This window comes from Aotus nancymaae, unplaced genomic scaffold (assembly GCF_030222135.1).
Source record: "Aotus nancymaae isolate 86718 unplaced genomic scaffold, 86718_ANA_hifiasm-v0.15.2.pri h1tg000031l, whole genome shotgun sequence".
In the NCBI taxonomy this organism is placed as follows: domain Eukaryota; kingdom Metazoa; phylum Chordata; class Mammalia; order Primates; family Aotidae; genus Aotus; species Aotus nancymaae.
The window spans coordinates 5,743,442-5,760,843 of record NW_026988444.1 but is presented as its reverse complement, the minus strand read 5'-3'; the positions used below and the strand labels follow the sequence as shown (position 1 = coordinate 5,760,843).

General features: G+C 61.9%; 1 protein-coding gene across 18 annotated transcripts in view; it reads left to right on the top strand.

Moving 5' to 3' along the window:
- The window catches only part of KIF1A (kinesin family member 1A), a 123,766-nt gene extending 110,347 nt beyond the window's left edge, over positions 1 to 13,419 (top strand). For 13 of the 18 annotated variants that reach the window (XM_064383413.1, XM_064383416.1, XM_064383415.1 and 10 more), the window contains 11 exons: positions 3,639 to 3,753; positions 5,114 to 5,247; positions 6,480 to 6,541; positions 6,957 to 7,102; positions 7,868 to 8,068; positions 8,623 to 8,700; positions 9,421 to 9,545; positions 10,470 to 10,622; positions 11,198 to 11,390; positions 12,229 to 12,347; positions 13,023 to 13,419. In XM_064383413.1, coding sequence (XP_064239483.1) covers positions 3,639 to 3,753; positions 5,114 to 5,247; positions 6,480 to 6,541; positions 6,957 to 7,102; positions 7,868 to 8,068; positions 8,623 to 8,700; positions 9,421 to 9,545; positions 10,470 to 10,622; positions 11,198 to 11,390; positions 12,229 to 12,347; positions 13,023 to 13,065 — 1,369 coding nt within the window. In that variant the 3' untranslated portion in view covers positions 13,066 to 13,419. Of the gene's footprint in view, positions 1 to 2,193; positions 2,218 to 3,638; positions 3,754 to 5,113; positions 5,248 to 6,479; positions 6,542 to 6,956; positions 7,103 to 7,867; positions 8,069 to 8,622; positions 8,701 to 9,420; positions 9,546 to 10,469; positions 10,623 to 11,197; positions 11,391 to 12,228; positions 12,348 to 13,022 lie in introns of all 18 variants that reach the window. The other 5 variants (XM_064383414.1, XM_064383426.1, XM_064383423.1 and 2 more) reach the window with 1 other exon arrangement.
- The last annotated feature ends 3,983 nt before the right edge of the window (positions 13,420 to 17,402 follow it).

Sequence of the window (17,402 nt, the reverse complement as noted above, 5' to 3'; positions counted from 1 at the left end):
GTGTACCAGATAGTCATGGTGACATGTACCAGATAGTGGTACTGACGTGTACCAGATAGTCATGGTGACATGTACCAGATAGTGATGCTGACGTGTACCAGATAGTCATGGTGACATGTGCCAGATAGTGATGCTGACGTGTACCGGATAGTGACATGTACCAGATAGTGATGCTGACGTGTACCAGATAGTCATGGTGACATGTGCCAGATAGTGGTACTGACGTGTACCAGATAGTCATGGTGACGTGCCAGATAGTGATGCTGACGTGTACCGGATAGTCATGGTGACATGTACCAGATAGTGGTACTGACGTGTACCAGATAGTCATGGTGACATGTGCCAGATAGTGATGCTGACGTGTACCAGATAGTCATGGTGACATGTACCAGATAGTGGTACTGACGTGTACCAGATAGTCATGGTGACATGTGCCAGATAGTGATGCTGACGTGTACCGGATAGTGACATGTACCAGATAGTGATGCTGACGTGTACCAGATAGTCATGGTGACATGTACCAGATAGTGGTACTGACGTGTACCAGATAGTCATGGTGACATGTGCCAGATAGTGATGCTGACGTGTACCGGATAGTGACATGTGCCAGATAGTGATGCTGACGTGTACCAGATAGTCATGGTGACATGTGCCAGATAGTGATGCTGACGTGTACCGGATAGTGACATGTACCAGATAGTGGTACTGACGTGTACCAGATAGTCATGGTGACATGTACCAGATAGTGATGCTGACGTGTACCAGATAGTCATGGTGACATGTACCAGATAGTGGTACTGACGTGTACCAGATAGTCATGGTGACATGTGCCAGATAGTCATGCTGACGTGTACCGGATAGTGACATGTACCAGATAGTGATGCTGACGTGTACCAGATAGTCATGGTGACATGTACCAGATAGTGGTACTGACGTGTACCAGATAGTCATGGTGACATGTACCAGATAGTGGTACTGATGTGTACCAGATAGTCATGGTGACATGTGCCAGATAGTGATGCTGACGTGTACCGGATAGTGACATGTACCAGATAGTGATGCTGACGTGTACCAGATAATCATGGTGACATGTACCAGATAGTGATGCTGACGTGTACCAGATAGTCATGGTGACATGTACCAGATAGTGGTACTGACGTGTACCAGATAGTCATGGTGACATGTGCCAGATAGTCATGCTGACGTGTACCGGATAGTGACATGTACCAGATAGTGATGCTGACGTGTACCAGATAGTCATGGTGACATGTACCAGATAGTGGTACTGACGTGTACCAGATAGTCATGGTGACATGTACCAGATAGTGGTACTGACGTGTACCAGATAGTCATGGTGACATGTGCCAGATAGTGATGCTGACGTGTACCGGATAGTGACATGTACCAGATAGTGATGCTGACGTGTACCAGATAATCATGGTGACATGTACCAGATAGTGATGCTGACGTGTACCAGATAGTGGTACTGACGTGTACCAGATAGTCATGGTGACATGTGCCAGATAGTGATGCTGACGTGTACTGGATAGTGACATGTACCAGATAGTGATGCTGACGTGTACCAGATAATCATGGTGACATGTACCAGATAGTGGTGCTGATGTGTACCAGCTCCAGGCCCTGTTCTCATCACATTCAAGTATTAGCTCATTTAATCTACAGGACATCTTGAGTTAGGGCCAATTACTACCCCATGGTACTGACGAGGAAATGAGGCGCAAAGCTGTCAGTGACATCCTGAGGCCCCGCAGCTGTGAAGTGGCTCTGTGGCATTCCAGGCGGTCTGAGGCACTTGTTCCAGGCCAGGCTGCAGTGGCTCCAGCCCCGGCCAGCAGACCTGACCCTCCACAGGACCCCGGAATGTTTCAGGAGAGGAGGAAATCCCTCCTGGCCTTTGTCTTGGCTCCCAGGCTGTCTGCCTGGTCCGGCTGAGGACAGACGCAAGGCTCTCACAGCAGACACCAGGGAAGCGGGTGTCTGCAGGGCCAGGGCCAGGGCGCTCCACATGGGCTCGCACCCCAGCCCTATGTGCAGCAAGAGCCTGGAGCCGTGAGCCGAGCGTGCACCTGTCACGCTCTCAGTTATCTGCCCTGGGCCCTGTGCTGTGCGTGTTCTGATGTCTCCGTTTCTTCTGTGTGTGTACGTGTGTGTCCTGGCCGCCTCCACCTTTAGCGTTTCACTGGGAAGTGACACTAGGTACAGCTCACTTTTCTCTTCTGCCCTCGCTTGGTCTGTCCTCTTCTGCTTTTCCAAGTTCCTTTCTCCTCAGCATCTGCCTGCTTCTCTGCCCTTTCTCTGACTGCCCGCTGTCCTCACTCTCCCGGGATCGCTCCTTGGTGACGTCTGTCTGACAGTGGCCCTCCCTGGTCCCCCTGCTTCCTCCTACATCCCCGACCTGTGAGCTCCATGCCCTGTGTCCAGACCATGCTGTGCAGTAGACAGGGCAGCCTGGCACCACCTGTGCCCCACTGAGGCCTCGGGAGGGCCCGGCCGCCTTGTAACCTGCGTGGCCACCCAGCAGTGTGTGTCGATGTCCCTGAACTGTGTCCTCACGAGGATGCTTGGAGGGGAGCTGGGTGAGGCTGGGCGGATGGCGAGATGGGCAGCTCAGGGTGCTGCCCAGAGTCTGTGGAGCGGCCGCACTCTGGATTCAGGCAAATTGCTTGCCTTGGGTATGACCAGTCCTCCCTGTGGGCACCAGGCCTGAGGAAGGAGCTCAGTTGCTCTGCCATCCAGAGGGCTGAAAACGGGAGCTATCACATAACAGAAAACCTGTTCTGGAGCAGAGGGCACCCAAGGTGCTTGCAGAATGCAGTTCAACCCCATGGGGATGTAAAATCCCAGGGCTCTGGGGTTGGCCCTGAGCCACCCTGGGACGGAGTTTGCGGGTGGCCGGCTCAGGCTGTGCTCACTGTAACTCCGGGTTGGAGATCAGGGACACAGCGTAGCCGCTGCCGTTCCCCGTGTAGAGAGCCGCTCTCGCGCACAGCCTCGCAGCAGCCGCCCTGCCTCCGAGCCAAGCATCCTCCCCCTGGGCCTTCCTCTGCCCGATGGGCCAAGGGTGAGTCCATTGTCGGAGGAGATGGACCATGGAGGGCTCTGGCAAACCTGGGCAGGTCCCCTTCAGGTCCAGGGAGAGACGGCGGTGCCTCCTTACTCAGACAGGCTGGGGTGGGTCCGCCGCAGGCTCTGCCCTCTGTCTCTCTGCCTCTGCCCTTCCCCTCCTCCCCGCCGAGGCCTCTCCTCTTACCCTCCCTTCTCCTTTCCCTTGTTCCCACCATCCCAGCTCCCTGTCCTGCCTCCCTCTCTGCCCTTCTTGTTCTCATTCCCCGCCACCTCCTCTCCTTCCAGCCTCAGCGTGACAGCTGGGGCACCATCCATGGTAGAGCTGGGAGAACGCTGGGCTCACCCCCATCGGGGCTTCCAAGAGTCCCCACTCTCTGGGTCCTGAGTAAGGAGGGGCTGTCCTTCCTGGCACCGCCGCCCGGGCTTCCAGCCTGTGCCTCCAGCCGCACCCTTGCGGCTGCCCCACGTCTGTCGCTCTGTGTGCATGTCCCCAGCCTGGCTGAGAGCAGCCCCCTGCCATCAGCTTCTCCTTGGTCTCTGCTTCCTTCCAGGACCTTTTACCAGTTTGAGGCTGCGTGGGACAGCTCCATGCACAACTCTCTCCTGCTGAACCGGGTCACTCCTTACCGAGAGAAAATCTACATGACACTCTCCGCTTACATCGAGGCAAGGCACCCATGCCAGGGCACACCACCAAGACCACCCAGCCCCAAAGCTCAAGGTTCTTGGGAGCTCTGGACAACCCCAGATGACCTAGACGCTCTTCAGAGGACTTCCCCGTACATTAAATCCACGTGCCTTTTGTTTTTTAACTGGACGACAAGGTTGAATACATAAATCCATGTGTTCTTTTTGTTTTCTTTTTTTTTTTTTTACGACGGAGTCTCGCTCTTGTCACCCAGGCTAGAGTGCAATGGCACAGTCTCGACTCCCTGCAACCTCTGCCTCCTGGGTTCCAGCAATTCTCCTACCTCAGCCTCCCAAGTAGCTGAGATTACAGGCGCCCGACACCACTCCCTAATTTTTGTATTTTTAGTAGAGATGGGGTTTTGCCATGTTGGCCAGGTTGGTCTTGAACTCCTGGTCTCAGGTGATCCGCCTGCCTTGGCCTCCCGGAGCGCTGGGATTCCCGGCATGAGCCATCACGCCCAGCCTCCATGTGCTTTCAGTGGCAGTTAGCTCACTCTGCTAAGTGTGTGGGTGTGGTCCTCGGGAGGCAAGATGGCTGCAGCACCACCAGACGCGTGTCTAGTTCCAGGCAGCACAAAAGCGCCCCCTCCCCACCGCCAGGGTATACAGTCCGCCGGCCATGGCCAGACCCGGGCCACGCCTCCCTTCCAAGTGCAAGAGTCGACTGGAAGCGTGGGCGTTGCTTGCTGGTGGTGGCAGTGAGGGAGAGGGAAGGTGGGGAGCATGGCAGGGCATCCGCAAGGCACGGCCCCACTCCTTAGGTACAGCCAAAGTATTCCAGCATCACATGGGGACCATGTGCCCATCTCACGGGACGGTGCTGAGGTTGTGCTGGGAGATGCTGGCAGAGCTCTACCCAGCCAGTCCTCGGGACGCCTCAGCCACGCACAGCAGCGGCCCCCACTTCAGGAAGACAAGGGGCCAGCTGTTTAGCAGTCAGCGTGTCGGCCACCAGGAAGTCATTTTCTGTGGCATTTTAGTTGAAATGTACACGCTCAAACAAGATCTGCTTTGATCCTCACAGACGTTCCGGGGTCGGGAGGGTGTTGGCCCAATTCTATGGTGAGGCAGGTGAGGCCCGAGCGGTGAACCTGTGTCTGGGACCTTCTGGGTCTCCACACATGGAGACTTGCCCCTCAGGCTGCCCAGGGGTGGACAGGGCTGTGGCTGGCTGTCCCCAGCAGGGTTTGGCTTCAGGCCAGGAGCAGACAGTTTCTCCCACCTGGGTCCAGGCCAGACCTGAGGCCTTGGGAATGCCCTGGGGCTGCCAGTCAGTGCTGGGCCAGCTGGGCACCTGGGCACCTGAGGTGACCTGTCCCGGCCCTGCCTGTCTCAGATGGAGAACTGCACCCAGCCAGCCGTCATCACTAAGGACTTCTGCATGGTCTTCTATTCCCGCGATGCCAAGCTGCCCGCCTCGCGCTCCATCCGAAACCTGTTCGGCAGTGGGAGTCTCCGGGCCTCGGAGAGGTAAGCCCCTGGGGTGAGGCCGCCTGGACTGCCACCCTGGTCTCCGTGTGGGCTAGGCTGGGCTCTGCCTGACAGCGGTCCTTGGGCCACCCGGCAGCTCACACTGTGGGAGGCCCGGCCACACTCCCAGCTGGCTCCCTGCACTGGGTCCCCTCCCGCTCACCCCTGAGGGAGGCTCTATGGAGGCCACGGTGCCTGCAGGGGACAGTGCTACCACAATGAGGGGCATGAGGGAGCCTAGGCCAGCCTACAGGGGCGGAGGAGGGGGGCCTGGGGTGCCCACCTGGGACCTCCTGTGGGTGGTCCTGGGGCCACACCACGCCTCCCGGCCGGTGACTTTCTTCCCTAGGGAACACGGGAACCCGTGCCGTGCGAGTGCTCACCAGGCAGTGAAGGATGGGCTGGATAAATGTGGGAGGGGCTGGAAGGGGGCTCCGGACACAGCTTCCCGCAGGACATGCTGGGCAGCTCTTCTCGGAGGCTGGTGGCACCTGGGGGAGCCAGACACCAAACACCAGGACCAGCTGTCCTTGTGCACTGACCACACCCCTGCATTCTCGGGGGCGGCGGGGGGAGAATGAGCTGGAATATCAGGGCCCTGGCTGCTGGGCTGCTGAGGCTGCCAGGCACCCGTGGCCACCTTCAGTGGGTGCCCCTGTGGTCTGCCACGTGGACTTGGTGTCCAGGTTCACCTGACCACTGCCGGGAGGAAAGAGCTTGGGGGTCAGGACCTAGTGTCCTCAAGGGCTGGCTGTGGTCAGTCTGGAGGTCACTTGGTCATTGTGGGATGCCACTGACCTGTCTCTGTGAGAGGGTGGCCGAAGTGCTCTCAGAATCTGTCCTGGGCATGGTGGGGCTGCTCTTTGCGGGGCTCTCAACACCCTGGAGGGACTGGAGATGCCGGATGCTGGGGATTTGGGGACGAAGGTGCTCGTGCTGCCTGTGTCTCCCCCGGGCTGGGACAAAGCGGAGGCTGCGCTGGGGGCCTGGCCTCAGGTCACAGCCCCAGGGGCACCTGAGCAAGACCAGCCAACGCATCTTTTCTGTGGGGGCCGGAGGGGGTCTGGGATGAGGACTCTGAACAGGGGCTGTAGCTCAGGGACCCTGACACCCACCACTCCAACCCTGTCGAAAGTGTGTGTTTGATGGTGGGGCTGGTCGGCAGCCAGGTTGGCTGCGTGTCCCCGTTGTGGGGCCTGGTGACCACACGTTGCTCCCTCTGCTCCCTGCAGTAACCGTGTGACCGGCGTGTATGAGCTCAGCCTGTGCCACGTGGCTGACGCAGGCAGCCCAGGTAGGTGTCTGTCCTGCTCTCTCTGGGTGGGTTCCTGGCCTGCTTGACCTCTGCCCACGTGGGATGACCATAGGCTAAGCTGCCCTTTGCAGGAGTCCCTCACCTATAGAACACAAGCACTCACTCTGTGGCTTCTGGGGTTCTGACAGCGGGGGAGAGTGAGGGAGGAGAGTCAGGCCTGCTGGCTTCCTCAGGTCCCCAGGACACAGCCGCCAGGGTCATGGGACGCCAGGCCAGATGACCTCCTATGGAGGAGGCCTGCATGGCTCTTTGGGCCCCAGGGTGGACCCAGGACCGGGGGAAGCTGATCTTCACCCCAGTAGAGAGGCAGCTTCAGAGTGGGGCGGGCTCTAGGGTGGGTGGGAGCAACTGCCACCTATCAGGTAGGGATGGAGCGTCCGTGTCCCCTGTCCAGGAATGCAGCGCCGGCGCCGGCGAGTCCTGGACACGTCCGTGGCCTACGTCCGGGGCGAGGAGAACCTGGCGGGCTGGAGGCCCCGGAGTGATAGTCTCATTCTGGACCACCAGTGGGAGCTGGAGAAGCTGAGCCTCCTGCAGGAGGTGAGGCAGCCTCGGCGGAGGAGGCCCGCGTGGCCGTGTCCACGTGGCTTTGTCTGCAGAGCAAAAGCTGGAGAGGGCCCAGTGCCTGGTGCCCACTGTGGGGACAGCACAGCGGTTGGGAGCCACAGCCACCTGCAGGAGAAGCCTGTGACACCCTAGCTGCTCACCCTGGGGCTGGGTGGCACATGACAGAAACATGGCCGGGGCAGCATGGAGCCATGTTCTGGAGTTAGCCGGGGAAGACTATCAGGCTTGCAGACAGAGGCCAGGAAGGGCCCAGAAGGAAAGTCGGGGGATGGGGGGCGATGCTGCCCTCCGCGGCTTTAATCCGGGAAACCGACATGCGGCATCTAGGCGCTGCCTCGGGCCGAGTGTGCATGTGACACGTGATGCCTGAGGCGCTTGAGATGTGTGAGGCCAGGGCCGTGCCCACCCATCAGCCCTTTCCCGAGGCTGCCGGCACCGCGGGGCAGCACGGCCCTGCCCCAGAACCTGGTGCTCGAGATGCCTGTGTCCGTCCGCTCACCGCGGGTCCGCACAGTGGCCCCAAGGCCGCAGGCCGAGGCGGCAGGGCTGGGGGTGCTGAGTGCTGTCAGCCCTGTGGCCTCATTTCACAGCTGAGGGCCATCAGTCTCCGTCTCAGCCCAGGGGAGGGGTGGGCTCTCTGGGGGTCTGCCCAGAGGGTCCTGCTGCTGCTGAGGCCGAGCCCCGCCCCAAAGGCCACCGCTGAGGTGCAGCAGGTGAGGCCTTGTGTCCTGTCTGAAGGTGGAGAAAACCCGGCACTACCTGCTCCTGCGGGAGAAGCTGGAGACCGCCCAGCGGCCTGTCCCGGAGCTGCTGTCCCCGGCCTCCAGTGAGGACTCCGAGTCCCATGGCTCCTCCAGCGCCTCTTCCCCGCTCTCAGCTGAGGGCCGCCCCTCGCCCCTGGAGGCTCCCAACGAGAGGCAGCGGGAGCTGGCCGTCAAGGTGGGTCTAGCTGGTGGGCAGCATCGCCGTGGCTGCAGGCCCTGGAGGGCCCTGGGTCATTCCTGGGTAGCCCGGCAACCCAGCCTTGTCCACGCCTGCCCTGCTTAGTGCCACCAGGAGCTGGGAGCATGAGGGGTCCCTAGGGTCCCCTTGCCCACTGCCGCCACCCCACCTGCACTGAAAGTTGGGTGCCTTTTGCAGCCTCCCCTCCCAAGTGATGATGTGCCCTCTCTTGAATACCTATGCCAATGGGGAGCTCACCACTTCCACCCACAAGTGGCTCTTCTGGCGGCTGACCGGGCCGCCGGGAAGGCCTCCTGCACTGCAGGCAGCTCTGCCTCTGGCCCTCACCAGTCCCTGAGCCTGACCCTGGGAGGCTTCCTGGGCTCCCCTGATGGCCTGAGAGGGGTGGAGGTGCTGCCCGCCTTGACCTGCTTTTTGTCCTCTGGCTTGGGAACCCACCTGTGTCTGGGGCGGGGTGGGCGGAAGAGCCTGCAAGGCTGTCTGGGCGGTCCCAGGGGGGTGGCCCCTGACCCCTCACGCTCCGTCCACAGTGCTTGCGCCTGCTCACGCACACGTTCAACAGAGAGTACACGCACGGCCACGTCTGTGTCAGCGCCAGCGAGAGCAAGGTGGGTGTGGAGGGGCGGGGCTCGGGTCCCTACAGTTATCCCTGAGGAAAACTCCCATTCCGAGTGGAAAGAGGCAGCTAAGGGTGTCCTAGGAACGTGGCTGAGTGCAGAGGGACACATAGCAGTGCCGGTTTCCTGTCTGCCTGGGGTCCATGGGAGGCGGGGCATGAGTGAGGGGCCGGGTGGGTCCTGTGGCCTGGTGCGCACCCAGGCACGTGCAGGCTTCTGCTGTCTTCCTGGCTCCCACCCTATCTGGCTGTCACCCTCTGGCCTCTGGCCTGGTCAGTCAAGCCCCCACTTGGCTGTCCCTTCTCCTCCTGAGACCGTCCCCACTGGGTAGCCTGGGAAGCTGCCCCTGTGCTATGCCATGCCTGGAGCTCCCGCCTCAGCCACAGCCTTCCTTGCCACCATGGCATTGCCCAGCGCCACCTCACACGGCACGGACGGGAGGCAGCAGGGCAGAGCTCACCCAGCACACTCCTTGAGGAGCTGGCAGGGTGGCTGCCTGGCTCAGGCCAGAGCCCGAAGTGCTGAAAGGGCCGGCCAGGGGCTGCAGGGTCCCGGAGTCTGGAGATGGCCGACTTTCAGCATGGCTGCTGCCAGGAGGGGTAGCGTGCCCCAGGCAGCAGGTGCAGGGTGGGCGCAGGCATGGGGAGCAGCACCCGCAGGGGCCGGAGACCTCCTTCCCTGTGTCCCCTGAGAAAGACCTCTCATCTGCAGCTCTCCGAGATGTCTGTCACCCTGCTGCGGGACCCGCCGATGTCCCCTCTAGGGCCAGCCACGCTCACCCCCTCCTCCACTTGCCCTTCTCTGGTTGAAGGGCGCTACGGTGCCACTGACCTGAGGTGAGTAAGCTCCAGCCTCCCGGAGAAGTTTCCGGCACCACGGCCGACCGTGACAGTGGCAGTGACTCCGGGACACGGACAGAGCAGAAGGGGGCAGCGGCCGAGGGAAGGGCCTGGAGGGGTGGGGTCCGCGGCCCTGTCAGAGGGTGCCTGTGCCCTGCCAGCTCCATCCTGTGTGTGTGTGTTCTCTTCCCTGAAGACCAGAAATGGGTGGGAAACGAGCCACAGCTCCCTTTTCCTGAGCCGAGCTTAGAAAACGGGAACAGAAAAGGCTATAAAAGAGGACCTGAGAACCGCCAGGCTCCGCATCGCGAGGGGAGCACCTGGGCCCTGCAGGGGACCCTGTGTGAACCCCTCATGTCCGATTCACAAGCCGGCAGGCGGTTTTCACTCTCGTTTTAAAATGCCTTAAGGTTTCCAGATTTTCATTTAAAAAAGAAGGAAGGCAGCCTCGGCCCAGCCTCCTCGTCAGCAGGCCTCTTTGACCACCAGATCGAGTCACGGGGGCCTGGCCCATGCAGGGTGCGGGGGTTGGGGGCAGTGGGACCCTCTGCTCAAATGGCTCCTTGGAACCATGTGTCACCTTCAGTCTCACTGTGGAGGGGAAGCGATCTGGACTTGCTTTCACAGGGTGGGGGGGCAGGAGGGCCACTGGGAGGAGGGCGTGGGGCAGGGCACCGGCTCCCTGCCTGGGCCCCTGAGGCTCGTGGGGGACACTCCCCACCATGCCCAGCACTTCCTGGAATCAGGCGCATGCCTGGCTATCCTGGCGGGTGCTTCCCGGGAGCTCCTGCTGTAGGCGGCCTAGTTGGGGAGACCCCACAAAGCTACCCTACTGTAGCTCTGAGGAGGGCGAAGCCTGGCGGGAGACAGCCCCAGGCCCAGGGAGGCCTGCGGCATGCAGCCCTTCCCTCTGCTTCCCAGGACCCCACAGCCCTGCTCCCGGCCGGCCAGTCCAGAGCCCGAGCTGTTGCCAGAGGCCGACTCCAAGAAGCTCCCTTCCCCTGCCCAGGCAACAGAGACAGACAAGGAGCCCCCGCGCCTGCTGGTCCCTGACATCCAGGAGATCCGAGTCAGGTGTGTGAGGCCTCCCTGGAAAGCGCCGCCAGCCAGCTTTGTGCCAGCAGGGGACAAGCAGGCCACCCCGACCCCATGCTGCGGGCCCAGGGACCCTCATACTCAGGGCGACAGGCAGGTTGTCTGACCCCGCACACTGGAGGTCCAGGCAGGCTGTCCCTGACCCACAGGCTGGGGCGGCTCCATGCTGGGAGGCCAGGCAGCCCCCGTGACCACATGCCTGGGCCGAGAGATGGCACAGAGCACAGGGCGGTGGATGGGGTCAGAGCCAAGGCCCAGGTGGGGCCCTGGTGGTCACGGGGCACGGTGCGGCAGCCCTGCAGCCACTTCAGCCTTTTCCTTTAAGTTTCCTTGTTTCCTTGTGCGGAAACTGAGGCCCGGAGCAAGGTTGGTCGCCTGGTCTCTGGCCTGCTGGGTTGCAGTCGTGCCAGGTGCCCTTCGATGTCTCGACCAACTTTCTGGCCAGGGAGGTGGATGGCACTTCGGGGGCCCAGCTCTGAGGGGTGGACGGTGAGAGCCCACGTCAGCCGCCACCCCTGCCAAGGGCCCCGGTGAGCAGCTGTCTCTGCCCTCAGCCCCATCGTCTCCAAGAAGGGGTACCTCCACTTCCTGGAGCCGCACACGTCGGGCTGGGCCAGGCGCTTCGTGGTGGTGCGGCGACCCTACGCCTACATGTACAACAGTGACAAGGACGCCGTGGAGCGGTTTGTGCTCAACCTGGCCACCGCCCAGGTGGAGTACAGCGAGGACCAGCAGGCCATGCTCAAGGTGCGGCTGGGCCCGGCTCAGGCTCGGGCACCGGGAACCCCGGCGGGGCGGGAGCCGAGCCACCATCCTCTGCAGCCTGCGTCAGAGCGGGAGGCCCGTCTGCTCACCCCAGGCTCTGGCGCCCCGTCCTGTCGCACAGAGGCTGGGCTCAGGGACTCAGCCTCGGGGATCCTCTGCCCTCTCCCGCCGCCTCTCTGCCTGCCCGAGGGGCACATGGCCCTGGTGACAGCTAGCAGGGATGGGCTCTGGGCAGGGCAAGCATTAGTATTCTCCTGCGTGATGGCCACAGCCATGTCCCTTCCTTCTGGAGTCACCCAAGATTGGTGGCACCGGGCCTGCAGGAACGGGAGAGCAACAGGGCTCCCAGGAGCCCTCCTGCCGCCACTCCGCCCAGCCGCTGCGCCTGGAATGGCGCTGGACAGGCTCAAGAGTCTGCACTCCCTTAGGCTGGCCAGGGAGAAGGTTCTCTGAGCCATCTGGAGGCGGCCACAGTGTCTACAAGGTGGTTTTTGATTTCCTGTGGTGGGGTGGGTGGTGTGAACCCACATCTTGGCCAGCAGCCCAGCCGGGGTCCCAGGGACCAGGGGCCATGAGGGGCAGGTACGTCCCGTGGGGATGCCGAACAGCAGTGAGAGTGGTCCTGGGACCACTGGCCACACGCAGACGCATCCAGAAGGCCGTCACAGCCCCGGCTGGGTCAGCCTTCCCCTCTGCGTCCCCTCCCTGGGACTTTCCCAGGTGCCCGTTCCCTGCCTGCCTGGCCCTGGGGAACAGGAGGGTGGTGTGCTGACCATGACCACAGGGCCCGGCACCACCTCACCAGCGGCCCCCTCTGCAGACACCCAACACGTTTGCGGTGTGCACGGAGCACCGCGGCATCCTGCTGCAGGCCGCCAGCGACAAGGACATGCACGACTGGCTTTACGCCTTCAACCCCCTCCTGGCTGGGACCATACGGTAGGGCCTGCCTGCGAGGCCGCTGGGGAAGCCCCGCGGCCGGGGAAAGGGGGCGCGGCTGGGGAAGGGGGCGCGGCTGGGGGAAGGGGGCGCGGCTGGGGAAGGGGGCGTGGCCGGGGAAGGGGGCGCGGCCGGGGTAGGGGGCGCGGCCGGGGAAGGGGGCGCGGCTGGGGGAAGGGGGCGCGGCCGGGGAAGGGGGCGTGGCCGGGGGTAGGGGGCGCGGCCGGGGAAGGGGGCGTGGCCGGGGATAGGGGGCGCGGCCGGGGAAGGGGGCGCGGCCGGGGAAGGGGGCGCGGCCTGCCCTTGCTTGCGTGGGCTGGAGACGCCCATAGAGCTGTGAGTGCTCCCTCTGAGTCATGGCTTCTCGTGGAGTGATAGTTCCCAGGTCAGACTTCCAAAATGACATCCTAACCCGGCGGCCTTGGCAGGCTGCGGAAGGAGCTGGTCCCTCCCACGCAGAGACGTGCAAAGCAGGGTGCGGGGCGGGGGAGGAATGGGTGGGCTGAGTCCCACAGGCCGGAAGCAGAGATTCAGCCCCTTCTCCGGGTGGTGAGGGAATCAGAGGGATGCGGGGTCGGTGGCTGCCCCTCAGGCTGCCTGTCTGCAGAGGGCACGGTGGAGATGGCTTGGAGCGTTCCAGGCCTGACCACGCCGCCTCTCCCGACTCTCCTGCAGGTCCAAGCTCTCCAGAAGGAGGTCTGCCCAGATGCGGGTCTGAGCCCTCCCGTGACAGCGGGCAGGCTCAGCCTGTCCCCACCCTCGTCCCTGTCTGTCCTGTTACCTGCCGCCCTGCCCCTCCCCTGCCAGACAGCCCACGACCGGGTCGAACCCCAGGGGACACCCACACCAGGCCCGGGACCCATGCCACACGACCAGCTGTGCTCCCAGCAGAGGCTGCGAGTGCCGTGTCTTCTTGTAGAACGTACTCTGGGTGGAACACGCTGGGAGAGGCTGGGGGGCCAAGGGCACAGGTCACGGGGCTTCTTGCTGCCGTTCTAATATTTTTTTAAGCATAGACAGACTTATAATTAATATACGTTAGTTAGTGACGTTGAAACAGTCCACTTGGAAATTAACTATAAGACTTGTTGTGTTTATAAGTATTTATTTCTAATGCCTCCACATAGCCCTATACTATTCAGATGGAACCCCCAACCACCTCCACCCCGTTTGTTCCCGAGTGTGTCTCCCAAGCCTGCTAGGGACAGGAGGGCAGGGCAGGGACAGCCACCTTGGAAGGCCTCGGTGAGAAAGTGTCTGGACCAGTGGGGCACCTCCGTGCTAGCACACGGGTGCATCACCTGGGCCCCGGCTTCTCTGTAACCACACGCGGCCCGGGGAGTATGTGTGGGAGGGTGGGGGGTCTTCTGATGCCTGAAGTGTGAGCAGCATGAAGGCTGGTGTGGGTTACTCTGGTGGGAGGTAGAGCGCACATCCCTCTGGGCAGCCGCCTGAGACGTGACTCTAAGGAAAGTTCCGGCAGCTTCCCCCAGGAGAGGGTGCGGGGTGACACGCAGCTCTGAGATGAGGCAGATGGCACCCAGGCTGTGGAGATGTGTCCTGGGCGGACAGCCGGAGGGAGCAGGGTCGGGGTCACCCGCCAGTGTGCAGACTGTGGGGCTGGGTGCTGTCCCTGGACCCTTGGGTTCAGGTGGCTGGGTTGAGACCAGGATGTCAGGGAAGGTCCAGGTGTGGAGGGCTGTGGGGCAGCCTCTTCAGCTGCCGTGAGAAACAAAGTGAGCTGAAGGTAGCTTCTGGGAAGAAATTCTGCCATTTGTGGGTTCTTACAAAGACGTTCCTCTCTATTCCCAGGAAAGAGTTTCTGTGAGTCCCACTGAGAAAATCCCATGGGTTGGGGGTGTCCCTTTGTTCTGGTCCCATTTCACCCTCTCTGCAGACACCGATGTCCGAGGGCCGCCCAGGACAGGACAGGGCCAGCCCCAAGCTGAGAGTCTGGTCATAGCAGTCACGTCCAGAGGCCTGGGAGGTCTTAGGGCCTCCGCAACCACAGCCGAGGCCGACTTGGTCTCTTCAGCTCAAGGAAAGACAGCAGCCAAGTAGCAAATCTCCTGTCCCGCCATGGCCCACGGGAGCAGTTACGTGGGGTCTGGCGCTCCTGACCTAGGGCCAGGTGTTCTGGCCCCGCCCAGCACTTTCGCCAGATCCTGCCTCCTGGAGTGGGGGAGACGGTTCCGAGGCCTCTGGCCTCCCAGGCTGTCCCATGTGATGCTAACATGAGGCTCAGAGACCCCGATCCCAGGCCGGGGGGAGAGACGGCCGGCCCAGGAGTGGGGAGCATGGGCCTTCTGTGCCACAGGGGAGGGCCCTGGCGTGACGTTTTCCTTTGGGAATGTTGTTTGCGTCCCTTAAGTCCCCCCTCGGAGAGCGGCGCGCAGGGCGGGCGGGCTGCGGCCCACACTGACTGCAGCCTCTGTGGCTGCCTGCCGGGCCAGCCTGGTTGGGAGCTGGGACTATGGGCTCGCCTTTTCAAACCTGGGCTCAGGTGCTGTGTGCTGCCTGCGCCCTCGCCCCCTACCTGGAAGGCTGTCCCAGGGGCCGATGGAGGGTTTCTGTGAATGAGAATCACGGTTCAGGAAGCCACGCCTGGGAAGGCAGGACCCAGAGCTTTATTTGGAAATCTCCCAGCTGAGGGTTTACATTCCAGAATAAAATTCAGAAGCCAGGTGGCCTGTGCTCCACATGGGTGTCCTTTGGAGGCAGTGGGTTGACATGCAGAGAGGAGGGGACGCAGAGCAGCTTCTTGCAGAAGCACCCGCTCCGGACGCAGGGCCGCCTGGAGGCAGGGAGGAGGGACAGGGGCAGAACACGCTGGTCTGAGAGGAGTCAGAGCCCCATGGGCCCCAGGCAGGTCAGAGGAGGCACAGGCCCCGCCACGGCCAACTCAGGTCAGCCAGCCTGAGGCCGCAGCCTCCGAAGGGTCTGGGCGCCCCCCAGGTCGCAGGTGTCTGAGGCCAGCCAACCTGCAGAGCACCTGCGGCATGGGTGGGGCTGAGGGGAGGAGCCTGGGAGCCGCCTGAATCAAGAAGCCTCCACCGCCACGGAGGCTGCCGGCGTGCCCTCTGGCCAGGTGCCGTGTTCGCCGTGACTAGGAGCCTTGACTCCCTCCCTCCAGGCCTGCTCTAGTGAGGGATGCCAGGGCCCAGAAACCCAGAGTTGATGGTGAGGGTCAGGAAAGCCGGCTTCTTGAAGCGCACTCTGCCAGAAACCCCCTATGGTCGCATTAGCGGAGTTCTCTGAATGCCCAGGACTTGGTTTCCACAGCTGTGAGGTGGAGGTGCTCACGGGGTGCGGTGCGGACGAGACGGCTGCTGCTCCCTGCTAGGTGGGGAAGATGAGGCAGGTCTGGAGAGCCGTCTCCCTCGGAGGCGTTCATTGACTGCTTTATACTGCTGGGTCTGGGGACTTGATTTGGTTTGGAGGCAGCCATCCTCCATAGGAAATGGGGCGCTCCTTCTGCTGCGGCCCCAGATAGAGGGGGATGCCGGGTTCCAGGCAGACCAGCACTGGGGCCCTGGTGAGACCTGACCAGTGCCCCGGCGTGGCAAGTCCAAGGCCTCCCACTGGGAGTCATCACCGGAAGATGCCAGTGTTCCATTCACCAGCCACATGGGTACAGACCCTCCCCACCCAGGACAGCTGTGGTGAGGTGGCCCCTGTTGCCCCTGGTCCCTGGTGGGGCTGATGTTACAGGTGTTTGCCATGCTGCTGCACTGGTCCAATGCCAGCCTCGCCCATGCAGCAACCACGGAAGGCACACTCCCTTACCCCTGGGGCCGGGCCGCTGGGTCCTCCAGATGGACAGCAGCTGTGGCGACCTGCGTTTCTCCCTGGACCTGTGCTTCCGTAGTCCGTCCCCTGGTTCCCCTGTGGCTCAGAGGCCGCGTCCCTGGCTTGTACATATGTGATTGCTGTGGGCACACCCCAGACCCCGTGTCGTAGCCGCCGTCCCCACGTCACGACTCCCGCCCCGACGTCTTACGCCTGAGTGTCAGCCCTCGGCTCCTGTACCGTGTGTGCACTTGATGCTGTGTCCAATTAAAAATAAACGTGGCTCTTACCCAGCCCGTGGGCTCTGCTGTGGCTTTATTCACATGTTAGGTGTGTTGGGGGCTCAAAACATGGTTGCAGGTGCGAGCATCCAGTGCGGTCCAGAGACAGAGCCCCTCCCCCAGCGATGAGGCAGGGAGGGGCTGGCTCTGGAGGTGGGTGGGGGAGGTGATGGGAGGGTGTCGAGGACTGAGTGTACAGGTGGACTCACCTCCACCTGTCTCCCTCCGTGACCGGCTGCACCCCTGTGAACCAGCCCAGGCGCCTCTGCAGGGACACAGTACCTCCCATCCTCATGCCAGGCCACTGCACCCATCCCAGGCAGCCTCTGGGGCCTGAATTCTTCCGAGTCTCCGGCCCATGGGGTCTGCGCTGGGCCAGATCCTCAGCGCCTCCTGGAGTTAACGGGGGCCAGGCCATTGCACACGGGGGCCTTGGGCTTGCCCAAGGCATGGCAGGAGTTTGGGAGCCAGCGTCGCACAGATGGCTGATGGAAGGATGGGGTGACAGCTGTGTACTTCAGGGGACTCTGGCGAGGGCCCCCAGGCCCTCCAGAGGTGAGTGGCTTTATGTCACAGGCGACAGCCATTTCCAGGACGTTGAGTGAGGGTGGCACTGCTCAGAAGGCGGTGCCCCTCAGTGGGCCTGGGAGGTGGACCCTGCTGGCCAGCATGGGGACTCCGGGGCCTGTGTAGGTCACCCTCTGGCTGCAGGTGGGAGGGGCTGTGTCAGGGCTGGCATAAATACTGTTCTCCCGTGAGGAGGACTGCGTTTGAGAGGCTTAGTCTTCCAGTCCTGAGATTATAGACTTAAAACTCTGCCACCTGGGTGAAGGGCACACACAGTTCCTGAGCTCTTTTGGTTTTTTTATAGCTCCTTGTGAGCCTACCATGATTTCAAAATGAAAAATAAAGAAACCTTTTTTATTCGTTGGATTTTCTAGTTTCTCTACAATGAATTTGTGTTACTGTGTCATTCTTTTAAAAA